The sequence below is a fragment of the Hemitrygon akajei genome, chromosome 5 (assembly GCF_048418815.1).
Source record: "Hemitrygon akajei chromosome 5, sHemAka1.3, whole genome shotgun sequence".
In the NCBI taxonomy this organism is placed as follows: Eukaryota; Metazoa; Chordata; class Chondrichthyes; order Myliobatiformes; family Dasyatidae; genus Hemitrygon; species Hemitrygon akajei.
The window spans coordinates 140709611-140729380 of NC_133128.1; the positions used below are offsets into that span (position 1 = coordinate 140709611).

Consider the following 19770-nt stretch of genomic DNA (forward strand, 5'->3'; position numbering starts at 1 on the left):
CCCAACAGCAAACTGTTCCAGCTACTACCATCCAGGAAATGGTACCACAGCATAAAAGCCAGGACCAAGAGGCTCTGGGACAGCTTCCTCCACCAAGCCATTAGATTGCTTAATTTGTGCTGACACAATTGTACATAATATTTATTAATTACTATAAATTGCACATTGCACATTTAGATGGAGATGTAACGTAAAGATTACTCTGCATGCATATGAAAGATGTAAGTAATAAAGTCAATTCAATTCAATAAAATGCCTCTTATTGGAGATGGCCATTGCCTGACACAAGCCTTTGCCTACATGTTGTTCATGTCTTGCTACATAAAGGCCCGCAAGAAAACTATGTTAAATGTTGGTAAGTCATTCACTTGTTCCCAGCTGAATATCAGTCCTGGGCCTATACTTATGAAGGATAGCAAAGGCACTGGCAGAGCTGCAAAGTATATTTAATACCAGGAATGATAAACATGGAAAGGCTAAAGAATTAGAGTCTATTTTGTTTGGAACAAAAGATTAAGGAAAGGCTTGATAAAGGTTTAAAGTAAATAGTGAATGAACTAAAGGGCAAAACAGAATACTTTTGACACCATTTTGAAATTTGGAAATGAGGTGAAGTGAAAAAGATTCAACAGTATCTTCCAAAGGGAACTTAATATTTACTTGAAAAGGAAGATGGTATAGGTCTTTGAGGAAAGAGCAAAGGAATAGTTGTTTCAAATTGCCAGCACAATGAACCAAATCCCGGCCATCATGATGGCTTGTTCTACAATTTAGTAATTTTACAATTAATCATACAGGTATCAATGCAGAGTCTGACCTGTCACCAGCTTGACATCCTGATATTATTGAATCATGATCATAATTACAAACTGGCTGATTTCTCCCCATTCATGATGCAGCTATACATAGTGCTCTGCACTCACTGAGGCAGAGACCAACAAATAAACCAGGCACGTTAGTTGCACCAAGACATGGGAAACTAAGTTGATGCAAACTTCAAATTTAAGTGATATGCCAGTTCCAGACAAAACTGTGCTCTACCTTACTGACACAAACTCAGGTGACATATACATTCAAATCTATGTTACAAACATCCTGTATCAGTGACTTCATTCAATTTTTGTAGACTGATGAATTGGATTTTTAAATATATGATTAGCAACAAAGAGAAAGTGCAGAAACTTGAAGGGACTGGGATACCAGAAAAGCACCATGACAACAGAAAGATTAGGTAAAATGACAACAGAAATTTTAAGTAAAAAGATGATCTTGCTTTAGAGATGATAATGACAAGGACAGCAGGCTGCCTGAACTCTTAACTTGTTTTTCCTTATAAATGTCATTTAGTTCCACAAAAAGAATTTCTATTCAAACTTACATGTAACACATTGGCATATCAAGATATACAGAAGCAATTAACATGACAATACCTCTGTTGCCGGTTGTCCTCGCTGGTTCAAATCAAGATCCTGTGGTCGAGTAACCTTGTCAATGTCCAAAGAATCCTGGCTTGATGTAGCAGAAGTAATACTGGATCGAGATGAAGTACTAGTTGAGCGGATATCTGCATCACTGACGGTGCCAGCCGAGCCTGCTCGTCGATGCTGACTGGTTACAGGGGGCTTAATCTCAAGTGTCATGGTGCTGGCCTGGCGTGCTGCTTCATCCATACTGAGGGAGGCTTGTTCCAGTTGAGCAGTGATATCATCCAGAGAAAGGTTGGAATGTAAAGATTTCGGGCTTCTGGCTGAAGATCCTTTCAAACTTCCATGCTTAGAAGTTGCTTGAATAATGGACTGTTTCTGAGCTGGTTTGGTTTCTTTGCTGTGCACTTTACCAGGTACCACCTCCTTGAGAGATTTTCTCATACTGTCTTGTCTGGAGGGTTCCTTACTGATACTGCTGAGTTCCTGTTCCATAGTACAGAGATCTGCCATGAGTGCATCCAGATCCACTCCATCACCTTGGCTCAGAGCCTCTGAAAGAAACACAACACATACAAAATTAGACTAAGAAAAAAGATGCTCCTATAAGTTTCTATAATCCTCAGAAATTATGCTGACTTCTGACAAACTTCAACAAGTGTCTGGATTGGACAAGTCCTTGCTGGAGTGAGCTCAAAGTTTAAAGTAAATTTATTATTAAAATATGTATACCATATACAACCTCGAGATTCACCTTCTTGCAGACAGCCACAAAACAAAGAAACACAATAGAATCCTCAAAAACACCCACAGAACAAAGACCAACAAACATCCAATGTGTGAAAGAAGAACAAATTGTGCAAACAATAAAAAAGGTAAACAAATAATGCACATGAACCACTGAGTCTCTGAAATGATACCATAGCCATGGCCAATGAAGCTGGTCCAGGAGCTCCATGGGTGAAGGGCAACAACTACTCCCGAACCTAGCAACATGAACTCAACACTCCTGCACCACCTGCCTGATGTTCGCAGCGAGAAGAGAGGGAGACGAGTCAAACCCAGGCAGATGGGATGGGCTCAGGTGGGGGATACTTGGCTGACACAGAGAGGTGAGCTGAACACTGATTCCAACTGCACCCTTTTGCATTCCAAGAGAAAAATATACTGCTTTTAAATCTATATTCCACTGACCTTGAAACTTTAGGGGGTCTGCATCATTTAGGGAATTTATTTTGACAAGCACAGAGAATGGAGGTAGGATGGAGAGGGTAAGTGGAGCAGGGGCTGACATTTATGTCACAAAGTGTTTTTAATCTTGTATGAAATAAGTAGAAAAGTAGCAACTTCGGAAAACAAGCCCATGTTCATACAAAACTTACAGAACGAGCAGAGAAAGTTGCTCATTACCCCACCTAGTAATAAACATTATATCACAAGGCAGCAGTAACTGAATTACCTCAGGTCAAACAAGCAGGGAAAGCCCTAGGTATATAAAGCTGTGTAGGGAAGCATCCACCCAGCTCAATGCTGTACTTCAAAAATTACATTGACAGTAAGTTATTCTCACCTTCAATTTCCTCACACTATTTGATTCTTGTGTTTTGCTCAGTGGATGCACATGTTCAGTCATCTGGCCAGTTTTTCTTAGATAAATATCAACATTCTCAGTCTGTGGCTCAAAATGGGGACAGAGACTAAAGTACAAAGGCAAGAAACATTGACAGCCAAAGCCCATTTTATACTTGCAATAGATACAAATACAGGCAGTGTTCAGTAGAGGTCACTAGACAGCCTATGTGAAATTGGTCCAAATAGCTATGTCACAAGCAAAAGCAAATGCTTTGAGAATACTAGGAAAGATGTGGAATGCAAATTTGCATCAGCAGCTAAGGATTGGTGTTTACCTCAGACACCAAAGGGAAAGGTTATGGGTTTTCCTGACACTTAAAAGAGTAAAATCCTGCATTTGTACTGCATCTTTCAGGGCATCTCAGAATGCTTTACATTCAATGGTCCATAAGTATGTGAGTAAAATATTGTGGATGCTGAAATAAAGGTAAAAGCTTCTGAAATATTCAGCAGGATATAGCAGCAATAAAAGGGACAGAAAGTATTTTAGCTCCATGATTTCAAGAGAAATTGGTGAGATCCTACACCCACTCAACACTCAACATGTTTGCCTGCTCCTCCATCTGCAAATGTTGCCTGATCTGCTGAGAATTTACAACAACTTTCATCTTTCTTGCTGAAACACGATCACAACCAGATTACCTGCTTAAGAAATGATGACAAAAGAGGGGGAAAAAGAACAGATTCCAATGAAAATATGAGGCAGGAATCAAAGAATGGTGGCACTGACTTGACAAACGCTTGGGAAGTGGTTAGCAACTCGGGTTCAATTCCCACCACTGCCTGTAAGGAGATGTACGTTCTCCCCATGACCGTGTGGGTTTCCTCAGAGTGCTCTGGTTTCCTCCCACAGTCCAAAGACATACGGGTTGGTAGGTTAATTGGTTATTGTAAATTGTCCCGCGATTAGGCTAGGGTTAAATTGGGAGATTGCTGGGCAGTGTGGCTCGAAAGGGACAGAAAAGCATATTCCACACTTTATCTCAATAAATTTTAAAAAAGATGAAAGTTTAAAAAGTAATAGGAAATAGATTGGAGGAAAAACCAGAGGACCAGACCCTAATTTGACAGCAAAATGCACTTGCAAATAGTTGAAAGGGAAAATCCTTACATAGTCTTGGTTGTGCAAGAGATATGTATATGCTATAAGCAAACACAAGAGAGAAAACATGAGGAATCATTCAAAGTTTTAATTATACTGGGCTCCAGATGAAGCAACAAAGAAATGTTATTTGATCAGCTCCTTCTATTCACCTAGAATCCAATGTAAGTTCAGATCTATGCTCATTTTCATTCCCTTGTCCAGGACTGTGGAAAACTAATGCTGGTCTCAGCATTGATTTAATCAACCAACTAACAACAGAGAAGATATTGACGTTGTGTGATGTTACTTGTGCAGCTAAGGGTAGCTAAAATTATGATCATCAAAACAGTTACATGAAACTCAAGCAAAGGGATGTGATACCATATGTAATGAGCATTGCTGTACTGTCCATTCTTGTGAAAATGTGGAAGTGGCAATAATGTCAACTCCAAGAGCAAAACTCAGGATGTCCAGAAACATTAGTGAGAAACTGTCATGTTATGTACTGTATTAAGTTGAAATGTACATTCAGTCAGCATACCATAATAGTTGTGCGCTGTTTGAACTCAAGTAAGGATATCATCAATGGGAATAGTGCAAATAAATTCGGTCATACATCATTCTTCTATATAATCCAGCAAACCAATCTCAAAATTAAAGACCGTCAAACAAAACCAAGATAGCAATTCCATTGTGAATTGCTTCCTCTCCCAAAACCAGAAACCTTACCATTCAGATTGTACATTGAAAACCGATATGAGAAGTTTGCTAGATTAGTTTCCTGTCGAAGTGGGGACCTCTTTAGCTCTTCAGGCTTCCCGGTGTCCAGGCTCTGATCAGAAAGAGAGGTGGGGGGGAATGTTAGTATCAATATTATGAGATATTGGAAATAATCCTGAAGGGATTTTGCTTTATGCTGTGTAAAGATAAATCTTACTTCCGAAGAATCATAACATAACTTAATTCAGTGCTGAGATGATATTGTTTCAGCAACACCAGAATTCTGACTCATGATTAACTTTCAGTAACTCAAGATAAAAAAACGTTAGAAGGCTTAATATCGTAACACAAAGAAATCTGCAGATGCTGGAAATTCAAGCAACACACACAAAATGCTGGTGGAATGCAGCAGGCCAGGCAGCATCTATAAGGAGAAGCACTGTCGACGTTTTGGGCCGAGACATCAACAGTGCTTCCTCCTATAGATGCTACCTGGCCTGCTGTGTTCCACCAGCATTTTGTGTGAGAAGGCTTAATTACCAGTATCAGTGCTTGTGCACTTTTAGCCACCTACCTACAGGAAAGATGTAAATAAGATTGAAAGAATGCAGAGAAAATTTACAAGGACAGTGGTGGGACTTGAGGATCTGAGGTTAGTGAATGGTTGAATAGGTTAGGTCTTTATTCCTTGGAATGTATAAGATTGAGGGGAGATTTGATAGAAGTACACAAAATTATGAGGGGTACAGTTATGGTAAATACAAGAAGGCTTTTTCCCCCACTGAGGTTGGGTGAAAGTACAATTAGAGGTCATGGGTTAAGAGTGAAAGTTGAAATATTTAAGGGGAACTTCTTCACTCAGAAGGTATGGCACCAGAAATTTACATAGGTACATGAATGAGAGGGGTATGGTCTGGGTGTTTGTTGATGGGGCTAGGAAGATTAATGGTTCAGCACAGACAGGCCAAAGGGCTTCTGTGCTGTCATGTTCTATGACTCTATGAATAACCTGCCAGCACTATTTGATGAATCTCACACTGAGAAGTTATGGATTGTCCCAATACTGTTTAAACTGCATCTCAGCCCAACATTCCAATTCCAAATCAGAACTTACAGTTCTGAATTTGTTTTTTTTATTTCTGAGTACTGATCACCAAAGGATTTTTCACTTTGTATTTCTATTCAGGTGCACAGTGGGGAGTGTGAAAACCCTGGGCCCCGATGTGTGGAGGGGAAGGTGGCCATCTGCAACTTCTGAGTCAAAAGCTAAACCATTTAGATCTCTGAACAACTGGAAAGCAGATAATTGGACTTTAAAAACATAGCAACAGTTAGAAACACATTAAGTAAATTCAGCAAGCCTGGGTGAGAGAATACAAAAGTGCAAAAGCGAGACAGCCAAAAATTGTGTTTAATTTGCAGAAGTTGGACTAATCCTAAATGGTCCACCTTTAACGAGTTTCATACAGTCTTCTTCCCCAACAACTCTCTCCCCAATTGCCCAGAACACCCCACCTAAATGCCACCCATCTCCACACCCTAAGTATTATTACCTGAACAGTGTTCTAGGCCTAATGTCAAACTACCTTCTAAAACATATTATACATGTACAGGATCTTTGAAGTACAAATTGGAAGTTTAAAAGCTTGATTATGCTGCGCATTAATTACTGATCAGGAAGGAATAACATTAAAGCGTATATTAGCTAAACATTGAACAGATATCTTTTAGATGCCTTTAAAAGACGTTATTAATTTATCTGGAGATAAAACTGTGATGAATGTAACGGATAACCAATTACATTATATTTAATAACCATATTTTATACACTATCTACCAGAACATCCTGGTTGGGATTTTTTGAATTTCCCCAAATAGTGATTAGCAACAAATTCTCCAGCTGGTGTGATGGATATTTACCTTTTTTTTGCTAATCTCACTTTCTAAACACTGCAGCTGCTACTTGAAAGATCAGAAACAGATACGAGTAAACTTTTAAATAATATTGCTTTGCTTAACTTCTGGTCATAAATGGCAGCCAGTCTTCAGTTCTTAACATGCAAATTGTAAGCAGTCATTGGCTTGAAGTTAAAAATACAACTTTTCAAAAAAACTCTGATTATAGCACATGTGCTCTGTCTATAGTAACTCAATACAGCTGCTTTTTGCTGCTGAAAGATGCAATACAGGACAATGGATTGTTTAATTTGGCTTGTTTCAAAACAGTCAAGCTGACTCCAGGTTGTTTTAGTTCAAGGAAGCTTGCAGACCAGATGGATAATATAATTTAGCATGTCAATAACTGATCTATTAATGCTGGGAGTTTTATGTACTCAAGAAAGTAGCTTTACAGCATTAATTGAGATCTTTTGTGTTAAAAGGTACCTGAGCAAATATCATAGGTGTTTGATGTCATACAAGTGGTAGAAAAAAGAGTATAAATGTTGAGAGCAGTTTAGGCTTATTAGGAATGGTATAAGGAACATCAAGAAACATACGGTGAACTGAAATCAAACATGAGGAAATCTGCAGATGCTGGAAATTCAAGCAACACACACAAAATGCTGGTGGAACACAGCAGGCCAGGCAGCATCTATAGGGAGAAGCACCGTTGACGTTTTGGGCTGAGACCCTTCGTCAGGACTAACTGAAAGGAAAGATAGTAAGAGAATTGAAAGTAGGAGGGGGAGGGAGAAATGCGAAATGATAGGAGACCGGAGGGGGTGGGGTGAAGCTGACAGCCAGAAAGGTGATTGGCAAAAGGGATACAGAGCTGGAGAAGGGAAAGGATCATGGGACGGGAGGCCTAGGGAGAAAGAAAGGGGGAGGGGAGCTCTAGAGGGAGATAGAGAACAGGCAGAGTGATGGGCAGAGAGATAAAAAAAAGGGGGAACTAAATATATCAAGGATGGGGTAAGAAGGGGAGGAGGGGCATTAACAGAAGTTAGAGATGTTTATGCCATCAGGTTGGAGGTTACCCAGCCGGTATATAAGGTGTTGTTCCTCCAACCTGAGTGTGGCTTCATCTTGACAGTAGAGGAGGCCATGGATAGACATATCAGAATGGGAATGGGACGTGGAATTAAAATGTGTGGCCACTGGGAGATCCTGCTTTCTCTGGCAGACAGAGCATAGGTGTTCAGCGAAACAGTCTCCCAGTCTGTGTCGGGTCTCACCAATATATAAAAGGCCACACCGGGAGCACCGGACACAGTATACCACATCAGCCGACTCACAGGTGAAGTGTCGCCTCACCTGGAAGGACTGTCTGGGGCCTTGAATGGTGGTGAGGGAGTGTATCCAGAGATACCGGCCACGAGACAAACATACTGCCACCTGGCTGGTCAGAGGACACACCACATGCCAATCAACATTTGGTCCCTCTCAACTAATCAATGCACACCTAAATTATTGGTCACCTTAATTGGATTATCTCGCCCAGCCCCATGCTATAAAAGGTGAGACATGTGCCTGGCTCGGTCTCTGGACATGTGCCTGGTACAGACCACCTCACTGAAGGTTAGTGCATTGATTTATGTTTGGGAAGGTTTATCGTTGGTCCTGGTAAGGGAGCCGTAGCTATCCAAGGTCAAAGGAGATAGCTGTCATAGTGCTTTCCCCTTGTTCTTTGTATGTGTAACTGTACCCTGTCCCCACACCGCTTTCTATGTATTGTAGTTGCTTGTGTTGACCCGACTTCCCCTTGTAAATAAATTCCTTATTATTAAAACTGTGTGTGTCCAGGCTTCTACGGTTGAGACTCAAAGAACCAGTTATTTTCCATCACAACATTTGGCGCTGCGAGCAGGGTTTATGGGGAGGACCTGCGATGTCTTCAATAAGGGTGACAATGTCAGGTACAGTGGCGGCGAGGGGGGGTGCAGCCTTGTTCAATTGTCTATAATCAACGGTCATCCGCCAGGAGCCGTTCTTCTTTCGGACGGGCCAAATGGGGCTATTGAAAGGCAAGGTAGCAGTTCTAATAATTCCCTCCCGTAACAGGGCTTGAATGGAGTCTGCGGTTTCTTGGCACCCCCCCCCCCCCCTCCCGGCACTCTGTACTGACTGTTACAGATGATCTTGGGGGGGGGGATAACAATTGGCTCCCACTTAGCCGCCCCGACGACAACAGTGGCTCACGCGATGCCGAAGGTGAACTTGCCCCGGTTTGTTTCAAGTGATTGTCCCTTTAAAACATTGATCCCGAGGATACATTCCAGGGAGGAGGCAATAAGGACTTGTACACGTCTGGGGGAATGGTTGCCTATGGCTAGGCGAAGGGTGACCTCCCTAGCGGGTAAAAGGGAACCCCTCAATCCCTCTATCTGCATGTCCGTACCCCTCCAAAAGGCAGGATTGCCTGGGATAATCGTGTGCTGGGCGCCTGTGTCGACAAGCGCCATCCACCTCTGTGTGTTTCCCTTTCCCCAATGTACTGTGATGGGTATATGTGGCCTCAGGTCCCCTGGGCGGGAAAGGGTGAGAGAGCAAATGCGCCGGGGGCCCTGGCCTTCATCCTATGGGAGGGGGGAAGAGGGCTGCCACGCCGAGGGTGAGGCACTTTGCTGGAGGAGGTGGGGCATTTCCTGCCTGACGAGCTGTCTGAGTTCTGCTTTGAGGGCCTTCGAGACAGTTTCGGGCAGGGGAGGCACGGAGGGTGGCTCGGTGTGGGCATGGTCTGGCCTGGCAGTCTTCCCCCTGCAATGTTCTTTCTACAGGGCATATAGGTTGGGGGTGGGGATGCCATCTATATTGTTACGATCCACCCCTGCACGCAGCAGGTCCATGTACAGCTGCCTGTGTGTATATCTGAGAGGGATAGTGTCTAGGGCCCTTGTCTCGGTCTTGCGGACCTGCGTAGGTGCCCCCCCTGCATATATTCTAATCCCTCCAGGAGGGGGATGGCATCCCGTACGGTCCTACCGTACCATGAGGGGCAGGATTACAGACTTCAGATTGGGGCGCGCGGTAGTGACCAAGTATCCCGCTAGGGCACCGGTCACTCGTGTGTTTTCAAGGAAGTTACGGTCACAGGCACCTTGATAGATGCCGTTGACCAGTGCCCATTCCCTGATAACCCAGGTGCCCTCACTGACCGTATCCCATTGCGGGCACCCGTGTAGATCCCACTCCAGAAGTGTGGGATAACGAGCTCGTACCGCGGTCACTACCCAATCCCACAGGGTTGTGCCGTTGCTGATTTCTGCTTGTGGCGCCTGCAGCGCATTGTTTATGCTCTGCTGGTCAGAGAGGCTTCCCGGGGCGCTTGCCTCCTGATGGGAGAGGCTGAGGTTGGGGCCCCCCTTGTCCCACAGCTGAAGCAGCCAGGCGGCCAGGTGCTCACCTGGTCGTTGGCGGTACCGATCCGCCAGTTGGGTCAGCTCCTTGGGGGAGAAGTCCCGGGTCTCCGTGGTCTCTGAGTGACTAGGGGAAGGTCCGAGCGTCTCCCCCTCGTTCCCTTCCTCCCTGCGGTGAACCTGGGACCGCGTGGTGACGGGTGAGAAGGGGGAAGGGTGGTTGTAGGACCTTGGCTCCTCGGGCACCCCCTCGTCGTCACTATCCAGCCAGATGTCCCCATCCCCCAGCCATGCGTCCAGCTTGTCGCCGCACTGGACTAAGGCTCGAATCTTTAATGGGTCCGGCTGCCAGCCAGACCGATGGAGTGCCTTGCCTGCTGAAGTTTTATGAGGCGACAGGCAAGTTCAGTTCTCCTAACTTCAAGGTCATTGGCTCGGGCCTGGGCAGCCTGTGCTGCTTCCTTCAGCGTGCAACAACGCTGACTGAGGTCTTCAATTTCCCTGTCCTTCTGACCACACAAGTGCTGCAGGTGATCAGTAATTCTAACCTGGTGTCTCAGCAGGGACGCAAACAACCAGAAGGCACCGCTTTGACTCCCCTTAGCTTTGGGGAACCCTGATTCCTTCAGGAGGGAGACCACATGATGGCCCAGCTTCTCTCCACGGGGCTCTAACTGCTCAGACCAGTCCACTGGTTTTCCATGGTCTGCCAGCATGCTGGCCAGACTCTCAAATCCCTCCCTTTCATCAGCCCACCCGGGGATCTTATCCCGGGTGCCTGCACTGGTTTTCTTCCCCTTATTCCAGAACATTATCCCCTGTGCTCATGTCCAGCCAAAACCTACGAGACCCTGCTCCGCAGTGCCAAATGTTGTGATGGAAAATAACTGGTTCTTTGAGTCTCAACAGTAGAGGCCTGGACACACACAGTTTTAATACGGAATTTATTTACAAGGGGAAGTCGGGTCAACACAAGCAACTACAATACACAGAAAGTGGTGTGGGGACAGGTACAGTTTCACATACAAAGAACAAGAGAAAAGCACTACGACAGCTATCCCCCTTGACCTTGGATAGCTACGGCTCCCTTACCAGGACCAACGATAAACCTTCCCAAACATAAATCAATGCACTAACCTTCAGTGAGGTGGTCTGTACCAGGCACATGTCCAGAGACCGAGCCAGGCACATGTCTCACCTTTTATAGCATGGGGCTGGGCTAGATAATCCAATTAAGGTGACCAATAATTTAGGTGTGCATTGATTAGTTGGGTGGGACCAAATGTTGGTTGGCATGTGGTGTGTCCTCCGACCAGCCAGGTGGCAGTGCGTCTGTCACGTGGCCGGTATCTCTGGATACACTCCACCCCTCGGAAGACGCACCACATAGCCAACATAAGAGGGTGAAACAATATCACATACCAGAAATAACCATTTTTAAGCAGCTAAGTAAATGCAGAGACACTCTTAATCAGCTGGCATGCGCAACATAGTATAAAAATGGCTATGATTACAAGAATGAGTGTGATGGACCAGTGAATGACAGTTGCCCATCACCCCTCTAGGGACCCAAACGGCCGCCAATTGCCCCATGAGGTGTTGTGCTGGAGGAGCTGGTCCCTTGATTTTTGAATTTTAGCCACCGAGTCCCGAATGTGAGGAAGTGTAAGGGCAGGTGTAGCACTTGTTCTGCTTACAAGGATAAGTGCCAGGAGGGAGATCAATGGGAAGGGATGGGGGGGACGACGAATGGACAAGGGAGTCGCATAGGGAGCGATCCCTGCGGAAAGCAGAAAGGGGTGGGGAGGGAAAGACGTGCTTGGTAGTGAGATCCCGTTGGAGGTGGTGGAAGTTACAGAGAATTATACGTTGGACCCGGAGGCTGGTGGGGTGGTGGGTGAGGACAAGGGGAACCCTATCCCGAGAGGGGTAGTGGGCGGATGGGGTGAGGGTAGATGTGCGGGAAATGGGAGAGATGCATTTGAGAGCAGAGTTGATGGTGGAAGAAGGGAAGCCCCTTTGTTTAAAAAAGGAAGACATCTCCTTCGTCCTGGAATGAAAAGCCTCATCCTGAGAGCAGATGCGGCGGAGACAGAGGAATTGCGAGAAGGGGATAGCATTTTTCCCCCTACTTTCAAATCTCTTACTGTCTTTCCTTTCAGTTAGCCCTGACGAAGGGTCTCAGCCCAAAACTTCGACAGTGCTTCTCCCTATAGATGCTGCCTGGCCTGCAGTGTTCCACCAGCATTTTGTGAACTGAAATCCATTTCTTCTTATAGAAGATAAAGGAAAAAAACTTTTAAATAATTAGCAGGAAAAAAAGGGGGCCATGAAATGATTTTGACAATCAGGATTAAGGAAAATTCTAAAACCTTTTAAAAGTATACTGGAAACAAAAGGGAGCTAAGGAAACAATAGCTTCCCTCCGAGACAAGAGGTAATTGTATGTATGTAGCCAGGGGATATGAACAAGATCTTAAATGAATATTTATCATCAATTTTCACCAGGAAGAAGAATGCAGAAGTTAGAAAGTAAAGAGAAGGCATATGCTAATATTCTGGAGCAGATCTATATAAGAAAGGAGAATGTGCTAGAAATACTAGAGCAAATTAAGGCAGTTATATCTCAAGAGTCATACCAGATCTATCTCAGGATGATAAGGGAAGAGACTGCCACTGGGACTTTGACACAAAAATTTAGCTGGCTACACGGAATTTTCCCTTATCATCCTGAGATGATAACCTGGGTATCATGGACACCTTGCTTAATGGCATTGGATCATTAGACCATAGCATAAAACGTTGGGAAATCCTGGTCTAGAAGGTCATGACATGAGATTCAAGGTGTGTTGATGAACTGGATCTAAAATTGGCTGGATAACAGGGAGCAAAATTAGTAGTGGATGGGCGATTTATGACTGCAAATCTGTAACAAGTGATGTACAGAGACTGATGGCGCGGCATTTGTTGTTGGAGGCAAGAGTGGCTATTGGACTCCTGGAAAATTACACTGGAGAGGTAGTGATGGGGGACAAAGAAATGGTGGGCAAACTTAATAAGCATTTTTGCGCCAGTCTTCACTGTGGAAGACACTAACAGTATACCAGAAATTGAAAAGTGTCAGGGAGCAGAATTGAGTATAGTTGCTATTAGTAAGGAGAAGATGCGTGGGGGGCTGAAAGTCTGAAGACAGTTAAGTCACCTGAGCCAAATGGACTACACCCAAGAGTTTTGAAAGAGTTTGTTGAAGAGATTGTGGAGGCATTAGTAATGATCTTTCAAGAATCACTAGATTCTGGAATAGCTCTGGAGTTCTAGAATATTGCAAATATCACTCTGTTCTTTAAGAACAGGGAGGCAGATAAAAGAAAATTATAGGCTGTTAGCTTGACTTCAGTGGTTGGGAAGACGCTAGAGTCCATTGTTAAGGATGAGGCTTTGAGGCACTTGGAGGCACATGGTAAAATAAGCTAAAGTTTTATTAAAGGGAAATCGTGCCTGACAAATCTGTTGAATTTTGAGGATATAAGAGGCAGGAAAGACAAAGGAGAGTCAGTAGATGTTGTTTACTTGGATTTTCAAAGAGTGGGAATAAAGGGGGCCTTTTCTGAATGGCTGTCAGTGACTAGTAGTGTTCCATAGGGTTGGTGTTAGGACTGTTTCTTTTCACATTTATGTCAATGATCTGGATGGCTTCATGGCCAAGTTTATGGATGATATGAAGATAGATAGAGGGCAGGTTGTGTTGAGGAAGCAGGGAGACTGCAGAAGGACCTAGACAGATTGGGAGAATGGGCAAAGAAGTGGCAAATGGAATATGGTGAAGGGAAGTGTACTGTCATGCTTTTCTGATAGAAGGAATAAAGACATAAGCTATTTTCTAAACAGAGAAAATTTAAAAATCAGAGGTGCAAAGGGTCTTGGGAGTATTGTGCAGGATTCCCTGAAGGTTTTCTTGTAGGGTGCATTGGAGGTAAGGAAGGCAAATGCAATGTTAGCATTCATTTCAGGAGGACTAGAATACAAGAGCAAGAATGCAAATGTTGAGGGTTTATGGCATTGGTCAGACTGCACTTGGAGTATTGTGAGCAGTTTTGGGACTCTAATCCAAGAAAAGATGTGCTGGCATCCGAAAGAGTCCGGAGGAAGTTCACGAGAATGATTCTGGGAATGAAACGGTTAACACTTGAGCAGGATTTGATGGCTCTGAATGTACTCACTGCAGTTTAGAAAGAGGTGGGGAGAGAAGCATCTTGTTGAACTCTATTGTCTAAATACAGTGAACATTAGGAAGATGTTTCCTATAGTGGGTAAGACTAGGGACAGAGGGCATAGCCTCAGAATACAAGGACGTCCCTTAAGAAAAGAAATGACGAGGAGTTTCTTTAGCCAAAGGGTAGCAAATCTGTGGAATTCATTTCCACAGATAGCTGTGGAGGCCAAATTGAGTATATTTAAACTGGAGGTTGATAGGCTCTTGATTAGTCACAGCATCAAAGGTTATGGGAAGAAGACAGGAGAATGGGGTTGGGAGGAATAATAAATCAACCATGATGGAATGGCAGAGTAGACTTGAAAGGCCAAATGACCTAATTTTGCTCCCGTGTTTTATGGTGTTATAAAAGGCATATGCGAATGCAAAGGGTATGACAGGTAAGTTTACAGAAAGCATAAATATTAGGATTAGCACAGATAAGCATCAAGGTCAACATGGATGAGGTGAGCCATAAGGGTTGGCTTCTTTCCTGTATGTTTCTATGATACTACCAGTATACAACTAACTATAATTGTTTGCATCTCAGAAATAAAACTGGTACACAGACCATTCCCTCATCTATATGCCATCTAATTACCTGAGTGAGCCTGTCAAGTTCACCAAGCCAGGCACCAAACATTTTATCCAAGTCCTGGTCCTCTTTATCACTATCTTCCTCTGCGGCATGGTCCACATCTTCATCAGACGTTTGATCCATCTGTAACCAAATTTAATATAGGACCATTAACATATCTCTGCAACTTCCTTCAATTATAAGTTATAAACCTCCATCTTAGAGTTACAGGAAAAATTCTTCCCTGCTTGAGTTATTCCCAATGTTGCAAAGTAACAGGGATACTCTCACCAGTGGTGTTCCTCAAAATATTAATCAGTGACAACATTACACCCCAACATTAAATCATCATAAACCTCTGCTCACCAATACTAATAATAATAGTTTTTCAGTGCTTAAAAATGTAGTTGTAAGAAATGTATGAAACATATATGAAACTCAACAATGTGTAAAACAAGCTATTCAAAAAAATATACATACAAATCAGATAAAGTTGAAATAATGCTAGTGGTGGAATGAAAACTATTTAAACATTAAAAGGTAAATGCACAACTCTTCTTCCAAACAGCACCATGAGAATCTGAGGGATTAGATAAAGCTTTGGGTTAAAACCTCAACCATGGTTAAGCATCATCAACCATGCTATATCCTCTGGGTATAGTGGTGCAGGAAAAGCAACAATTAGATGTAAAATACAATTCTATGCTTGACAAGGAATCAAAAAACTAAATGCTTGATTAATTGTATTGCCAAATCCTGTTGAAACCTACAATTTCTGCAAGCAGTTTTTAAGGAAGTTGAGAGCTACAAATCAACCTAGAATTAACTCACTCATATGCTGAACCACGATTAAGTGTAGAAAAATGGCTAACAGTTTCAAACTCATCACCTTAACATGGATGTTTCACAAATATCAAGATTCTGTAAATGCTATGATTCTTCCCCTCAAGAGCACAGAAAGTTGGGGAGAGATGCAATAAGTAGAACTTGATCAAACAAGTGCAGAAAATGATTATTTTGAATAAGAACCCAGACGTGTGATGGTACAAGATTCAGTAACAACTTTAGAAATACATCTGGGTTATTAATCCAACCACAACATTATGAAAATCCTGTACATAAGACGCTGGGGATGCACGGTCAAACTTGATCTCTCTTTCAAAAAGCCAAATCAGTTTAGGAAATGTTGTTTGATCAAAAGTGCTTTACTACATTGAGCTTTTTTGTATGCTGGATTTTAATTATTCTGCTACCATTTAACCTACCTCAAGAGGACCTTAATTTTGTCATGGGGTTTGGAGGTTTGTGAGCCTCAGTAACCCAGAGAGCTTTGTTGGCTGGAGTCAGGGCCTTGAGTGTACTAGTTATCTTACACTGCCAAGTTCACAGCTCAAGGATTCCATCCCTAAAACACTTCCTTATTTCCCCTTGGTGGTTTCTGCAATCCTGCTTATACGTCATATCGTCAAAATACTGCCAACAATGTAAACTCTGCACAATTAACAACAGAGATTAATTTTTAACTCCCGATTATACAACATCATCATTTTAAAATTCTCTTTCTTGATTTTGAATCTCTCCATGTTTTTTTCATCCTTCAAGATCACATTTTGCTGTGGGAATTTGTTGCTTTTTCCTGCCATTCCATCTTCTAGGTTACACCGGTGACTATACTTCAAAATTACTGCTTTGAGCGTAAATTGCTTTGGGACATTGCACAGCTCATGAAAGTCACTATAAAATTCAAGACACCCTTTCAAGATTCATCAGGGAAACAGTTGCTATTTGCTTTTGATGTTACTTCAAAAAAAAGATTTATTAAGCAGGAGACAACAACTAGAGGTTACACAAAATATCCTTGAATGGGTTTCAGTTTAGACTATTTACAGACTAGGTTCACATCTGAAAGTGACAACTTACACAAGGGACTAGCAACTGACTCTCAGACCACCTTTTCTCGGATAAGATTGGCCGTACAAAATCAGAAGTGAGTTGCTCTGCTCGAGCTGTCCTTATTTCTTATGGACAGAATAGGCTGCACAGTAAGTTAAAATCATCACATACAAACAAGGTGGAGGAACTCAGCAGGTCGGGCAGCATCTGTGGAAACGAGCAGTCAACGTTTTGGGCCAAGACCCTTCGTCAGGACTGAAGAGTGAGGGGGCAGAGGCCCTATAAAGGTGGTGGGGGAAGGTGGGAAGGAGAAGGCTGGTAGGTGCCAGGTAAAAAACCAATCAGAGGAAAGATCAAGGGGTGGGGGAGGGGAAGCAGGGAGGGGATAGGCAGGAAAGGTGAAGAAGAAATGCAAGGGAAAAGCACTATGGGTAGTAGGAGGAGGATTCTGAGAGAGGTGATAGGCAGCTGGAAGAGGAGGCAGAGTGAAACTGGGATGGGGAAGGGAGAAGGGAGAGGGAGGGAATTACTGTAAGTTGGAGAATTCGCTGTTCATGCCAAATTAAATTAAAGTCATTAATGCTGTGAAATCACTTTTGAACTGAAAGCTAATCAACAGGGCTAAATCCTGCACTTTGCAGAAAGATTGACCATATACATCTAAAGGTCCATCTCTACCACATCATTCTAGTTAAAAAGTTGCCAATGAAATGAACAATTTCAAAGGGAAGACCAAATTTATCATAAACACAAGAGATTCTGCAGATGCTTCAAATCCAGAGAAAGACACACAAAACACTGGAGGAACTCAGCAGGTCAGGCAGCATTTATGAAAATAAACAAACAGTGACATTCTGAGTGAGGCCCTTCATCAAAACTGGAAAGGAAGGAGGAAGACACCAGTAAAACATGGGGAAGGAGGACCAGTAAAAAGGTGATAGGTGAAGCCAAGTGGGTGGGAAAGGTAAAGGGATGAAGAAGAAGGAATCTGATAAGAGATGAGAAGGAAAAAGGGAAGGAGGTGCACTGGGGAAGATGATAGACAAGTGAGAAAGAGAGGTAGGAGGCCAGAATGGGGAACATAAAAGGGAAAGGGGAGACGAAAAGACAAAAAGCAAAATAATAATGATTGGAAGCAGAAATCAGTGTTCATGCCATCAGGTTGGAGGCTACCTAGACAGAAAATGAGGTGTTGCTCCTCCACCCTGAGAGTAGCCTCATTGTGACAGGAGGCCATGGGCCAACATGTCGAACAGCAATGGGGATAGGAATTAAAATGGGGAGTGGGGGAGGGGGATTAAAGCTATTTTTGGTGATGGGATCCTTTTGAAGATGGTGAAAGTTGCGGAGAATGAGTTGGATGTGGAGGCTCATGGGGTGAGGACAAGAAAAACTACCTTGTTAAGGAGGCGGCAAGAATAGGTGAGCACAGATGTCGAGGAATTAGAGGAAATGTGGGTAAGAGCAGCATCAATGATGGAGAAATGGAGGATATCGGTCCTGGAAGGGAAAGACTTCATGGGAACAGATGTGGTGGAGATGAAGGAAGTGAGAAAGGGGAATGGCATTTTTTTAAAACAGGAAACAGGTGGGAAGGGGTATAATCAAGATAGCTATGGGAAATCGGTAGGTTTATAAAATATGACAGTGGACAGTTTGTCTCCAGAAATGGAGACAGAGTGATCAAGAAAGGGGAGAGAGGTGTCAGGAATAGACCAAGCAAATTTAAGGGTAGGTGGAAGTTAGAGGCAAAGTTGATGAAATTGATAAACTCAGCCTGGGTGCATAAAGCAGCACTTTATCAAGAAAACTAGACAACAAACTCCTTTGGGAATCTCTTCACATGTCAGCCTAATCCAAATGTCATCAGAACAAAATTTACCAGTCCTCCTCTCGAAGAAATGCTGATTCTTAATGAGCAACAAGTTACAATATTTCATATTTGTCTCTGTGGGAATGTGTGCGCGCGCAACTATGTCCATGTGTGAGAATGAGTGAGTGAGCAAATAAATAAATAAAGATCAAGGACATTTTGGCTAATCCTGTGAAAAGCATGACATCAACCGACAGAAAGTGGTTCTAACTTAATGACTTCACAGGTTACCAAATTTGGTTCTGCCCGTAATGATAGGTAATGCATCAAAGTCAGAGAGGGAACATGAACCAGAGATAGAAAACTAATTAGCTGAAAAGATTTTAATTCAAGTGTCCTCTGCCAAATAAAACACAAAATATAACTTCAGGCAAAATCTGTGTAGGAGAAACCAAGTTAATGTTTCAAAGCAATTTCAATTCATCAACATCAGAAGTAGTTAAGAGATAAAACAAGTTTTAGGATGCAGAAGAATGAGAAAGGTGAAGAATGAACAAATGTTTCTGATAAGTCTGACTTTTACCTTTTTCAGTGCTGACAATAGATCAAAGTAAGTTTTATATCAAAGTACACAAGTCACCATCTGTGTGGCCTCCGTCAGTCGTGGTCGACCATGGGTACTGCGCCTCTGGTAGTCACTGGTTTGTCGAGCAGCGTCGACTGTGGCTATTGAAGCCAATCCTGGAACTGCAAGCTCTGCCACAGATGCTGCATGTATAGGCGTCATGGAATTGTTGTTCGCTGTCCGCTGTGCTCTCCGCTCCTCAAACTGACTCAGGGTCACTCTTTCATCTTGCTCTAGGTCAGGGGTCACCAACCTTTTTGCATTTTTGCACTTATAAGTGGCTAATACACTCAATTTCATTTCTAAAAGTGTTTATCTAACGAATTTAATATTAACCACACAGCGCATATTTTCCTCGAATGAATCACTGCAACACACCAGTGAGAGGACAAAGGCCTGAGGCCTCCATACCGGGGATGCAACAGTCGCAGTCTGGAGAGAGTGACCGACCAA

General features: G+C 43.1%; 1 protein-coding gene across 6 annotated transcripts in view; it reads right to left on the minus strand.

Annotated features, from left to right (window-relative positions):
- Positions 1-19770, minus strand: part of raph1a (Ras association (RalGDS/AF-6) and pleckstrin homology domains 1a) — a 205865-nt gene that overhangs the window by 114398 nt on the left and 71697 nt on the right. For 4 of the 6 annotated variants that reach the window (XM_073046682.1, XM_073046681.1, XM_073046680.1 and 1 more), the window contains exons 2-4: positions 15011-15130; positions 4870-4972; positions 1431-1978 (exon numbers count right to left, since the gene is read on the minus strand). In XM_073046682.1, the coding sequence (XP_072902783.1) occupies positions 1431-1978; positions 4870-4972; positions 15011-15130 (771 nt within the window). Of the gene's footprint in view, positions 1-1430; positions 1979-2994; positions 3071-4869; positions 4973-15010; positions 15131-19770 lie in introns of those variants that run through there. The other 2 variants (XM_073046685.1, XM_073046683.1) reach the window with 2 other exon arrangements.